At 46.1% G+C, this 4,133-nt stretch overlaps 1 protein-coding gene across 1 annotated transcript; it reads right to left on the bottom strand.

Moving 5' to 3' along the window:
- Positions 1-1,750: 1,750 nt before the first annotated feature.
- LOC123153864 (GDSL esterase/lipase At3g09930-like) lies at positions 1,751-2,990 on the bottom strand. The gene is made up of 4 exons (XM_044572775.1): positions 2,984-2,990; positions 2,648-2,937; positions 2,275-2,551; positions 1,751-2,170 (listed from the first exon to the last, which is right to left on the bottom strand). Exons 1-4 carry the CDS (start codon positions 2,988-2,990, stop codon positions 1,926-1,928), a joined length of 819 nt encoding a protein of 272 aa, XP_044428710.1. The 3' UTR covers positions 1,751-1,925.
- Between the last annotated feature and the right edge of the window lie 1,143 nt (positions 2,991-4,133).

Raw genomic sequence — 4,133 nt, 5'->3', positions numbered from 1 at the left:
GGGAGCAGGGGCGGCGAGGGAGAGGTAGGAGATGCGAGAAGAATGGAGAATTGGGGGAAGGAGGGACGCCCGCGCAGGGGCGAGTCAAACATAACGGCAACGCGGTTTCTGCAACAGCGCTATAGCAACTTAGCTATAGTGTTGTTTGGTGGACCGCGCTACTAGTTTAGCTAAGTTAAATATAGCGCGTGTAGCGAAAACACGCAATAGCTAAGGTTGCTACAGCGCTTTCATAAACAGGCGCTACTGCTATTGCTTTCATTTTTCCATTTTCTTTAATTTTATTTTTCTTTTTTCTTTTCTTTTCCTTTTCTTAGTTGCAGCGCTGTCGCCTTAAAACGCGCTACTACTATTTGCTTAGCAGTAGCGCGGTGTGTAGACGGGCGCTACTACTACTATACCTAGCTTGTCTCCAACGGTGTGGCAGTTATAGTAGTAGCGCTTTTTATTTGGCCGCACTACTACTATATAAATAGTAGCGGGCTTGTTCTCCCCGCGTTATTGTTAGGTAGTAGTAGCGCCTTGTTTTAGCCAGCGCTACTGATAATCCTCTGTGCATAAGGTTTTCCCTAGTAGTCAATAAATTCTTGGCGTCTTCTGTGTGAGGCATGAATGTTAAAATTTTGACTCACATCCAAGGGTCAAAAGAGGTCTTGTAAACAGTGAGACTTCCATGCACCATTGACGTCAAAAAAATAAGCAACACGGTGTAGTCTGCAATCTCTCTTCAGCACGCTGGGGCGGAAGGATGGTCCTCACAGGATCCAAGTCTTCATGGAAATACCGTCATCAACTCTGTAAAATTATCCCTTCCTTGACTAGCGCCAGCCCGTTTTCTACCGCTATCCACACAGCAGACACATTGCCGGTAAACACTATATCCAACAAATTCCCACTGGGGTACTATTTTCCCTATCGCAATCAGGCACATAAGCCCGTCGGAGCATCAAGCAATCGCCAAACTTGTTTTGCTAGAAGTTCTTGGTTGAATGCACGCACACGATGTAAACAGATACCACCCTTTGACTTAGGCAGCATCATTTTGCGCCAATTCAACTAGGCCATCTTCCTTTGTACTTTCTTCACCATCTACTAGTGCTGAATATGCTCAAAACATGTTGGACTCGCTTGAGCCACCGACTTGATCAATATTTCCTTGTTCCCCGAAGACATCTCTCTCCCCCCTTAACTCGCTTCCAATACTTGAAATCTACACATTGCAGCTACACGATCAAATGCTTAACAAAATATGTGGCATATGGCCTAGCTTGTTACAGAAATGTTTTTGCCATTTGAATTGAAACAAATACCGATTAATGCAAAGGTCATCCCCAACAGCGGCAGGGAGCTAAGTGGAAGTTCTCACAGGCACGACCCGTGCACTTTTAATTACAGGTATGGGAACAACGGCATAAACACGGCCTTGGCGAGCCGGGGTGTACATGGTGAAGGCAGAACCTGATGGAACAGCCAAGAAGGCTGAACGAACATATGGGGTGCGGTTGCCAGTGTGCCTCTTTCTCGTCTTTGCAACGTCGAACATAGCTGGCTTGGCACCGATCATACCCGTGCTACCACTCGGTGTGGAGCGTTACCTCAATCGACTAAGCCGCAGTCTTTGAGACCAAAGATCGCACATGCAGAGCTATATATCTACTCTTTACTCAAATAGAACCCATCATCCAAGCACCTTCCCGTTTGCTGCAACTCCCCCGTGCTCCTCAAATAGATCCATGCTAGATTCAACATATATAGTATGACGAACTTTCTTAAAACATTAAGGTCACTAGACAAAATTTCATGGAATACAAGGCAATAAAAACTCACAAGTTTCTTCCTAAATATGAATACTATCTATGCTAACCTAACAAAAAGATATTGCGCCAACAAGCAACGGATCGATCAAAACCTAAATTACAAAGAAATCATGGAACATAGTCCCGATCTAGGAACTCCCTCAAAGGTTCTTCTAGTGCCTCTGTAACAGCTTCCCACCCAGCGGTCGTCGGGTAAGTCTCATCCCAGTAGAAATTCTTTTCAGGATTCTTGCATAGGTCGTAGAGGCGCTTCCCTGAAGGGCTAACCTGTCCACAGTACCCCAGCTCGGTGGAAGCCTCACAGCAAGGTGTCAGCTTGCGCTTGAAATTGTTTGACTGCTCCGACCCTTCACCTGCATACACACAGTTCCAACAGACGTTGAATAAAGTGCATACATGTGAAACCGGACTTAATTTGCATCATGCGCGTGCAGACATATAAAGTACGAGTACTTACCCGGGGCGTGATTAACGCTGTCAGTGAAGGCAGTGTAGAGGTCCAGTATGTGGGCATTATTCTTGTTCCCCATCAGGTGTTCTATATTGTTGTTGTGCACAGTTGCGGCATAGTTTGCCAGAAGGTCGCATGTCGTGTAGTTGTTCGCACTTGTCCGCAAAGGCGTGCAGCCAATGGGATGCATGTTGTTCACTAGTACCTTTCTCACACCTAGCCTCTGTAGCTTCCCCACGTTCTTCGCAATCTCAGTCGTCACGTTCCCAATATAACTATCAATCTGCATGCAAGAGATGTTACTTGGTAAGAAGCTGGGTATATAGTAATTGCATACTGGTTAGTGTTTGCAAGTTTGAGTCTGCTAACTACTACTCACATCATCGAAGCTACTCAAGAAGGCATTGTCGACGTTGGCACCAGTCATGTAGTCACCGCCGGAGATGGAGACGAGAGCGACGGAGCTCTGAAGCTGTTGTTTTGAGATGACCCCAGTATTAAGTAGCCTCGTGAAAGCATTAACCTGTGTGGCAAGGGTCGACACCTTCTTGTCCGGCACCTCGTAGACGCCAGCACCGCCGAAAGCAAAGGTCATGCCAGATGGGTCGCAAGATAGATGTGGCGTGAGCCTGTACGATGGAGGGGCTTCATTGAAGCACAAGATCCTTGCTGCAAGGGAAATAAATCAATAAATATGAAGGATTATTTTTAGTACAACACATATAAGATTGTAAGGGTCAGAACTAAATGATCTAGAGCCTTGATATGATGGATTATTTTGGATGGTCTTAGATATAAGGTTGTACGTGCTCAAAAATATTTTTTTCTATCTAGCATACCAGTATATATCTAGCTACGTACCGATGAAGTCAGATTGAATCCAATAGTTGGAAAGGCGTCCAGTTGGAACAGGAGTCGCAGATCCACGGGAGTTGAGATAGGAGCCATAGGGATAGCTTCATTGACGCCATGTGTCGGTCTTTGGGAGGTTGCCGTTGTCGACGAAGCCATCGCCGAAGACGAACATGCTGGACCATTGGTTCTTTCACCCCTGATCAGCCGAAGGTGTGCCTCGAGCCTCCACACGAGCCCCTGTAACGTAGATCAATCATGTCTTAGTGCATGCATGAAGAACATGACGTGGTCGAACTAACATGTATACTTGTAGATCGCGCTAGCAAGGAATATCTAAAAGCTAAAGCAAGGCAGTAATGAGTTTATGATGTGCATTACCACCCAATGCAAGGACGACGAGGAGAAGGCAGAAGACGGTCGGCATGAGCTTCGTGGTTACGAGGCCCCGGGAGGCGGCTATGGGGAGCTAGATGGTTGTGGCCCTGCATGAGCCTATAGCTATATTTATAGAAGATTTTTCTTGTCGGTAGGTAGGTACGTATTGCACATGGAGTCAGCAATCCCACGTACGTACGCTTGTAGCTATAGCCGCGGCCAGAATAAGAATGCATGCGTCAACGTGGAGACGAAGAAACGTCTTGGGAAACCAATAGATACAAGAATCGTGTGTAGCAAACTTTGAACGACAGGTAGATAGAATGGTGCGTCCTACCTGTACCTGTTAATTTGAAAGTCCTACAAGGCCACCTGGATTCTGGAATCCTTGTACAAAGTTCTACCCCTGCACCTCGATTCAGGAATCGGTTGGGCCGCAACCTGGAAGTCACACCGGAGGTGAGAGAGAGAGAGAGAGAGATCCTTACCATGCGTGATAAAATCATAGTTTTAAATAGCACTTAGCCTGTTAGCGGCGGACCCTTTCTAAACCTATAGCGTGCTATTGCACGCCATAGTGATGTTATAGCACGCTATTTCAAATGTTTGTTCGTGTGTTTGGATTAATGTTTTAA

The sequence above is a fragment of the Triticum aestivum genome, chromosome 7A (assembly GCF_018294505.1).
Source record: "Triticum aestivum cultivar Chinese Spring chromosome 7A, IWGSC CS RefSeq v2.1, whole genome shotgun sequence".
Taxonomy (NCBI): domain Eukaryota; kingdom Viridiplantae; phylum Streptophyta; class Magnoliopsida; order Poales; family Poaceae; genus Triticum; species Triticum aestivum.
Note: the sequence above shows the minus strand (reverse complement) of the source record. Positions and strands in the feature narration are given on the sequence as shown.

Bases quoted from the DNA above. Each gene is read 5' to 3' on its own strand.
- LOC123153864 (XM_044572775.1), bottom strand. The intron at 2,552-2,647 runs GTGAGTAGTAGT...TCTTGCATGCAG, and splicing joins TCTTGAGTAGCTTCGATGAT to ATTGATAGTTATATTGGGAA. The intron at 2,171-2,274 runs GTAAGTACTCGT...GTGTGTATGCAG, and splicing joins CAGCGTTAATCACGCCCCGG to GTGAAGGGTCGGAGCAGTCA.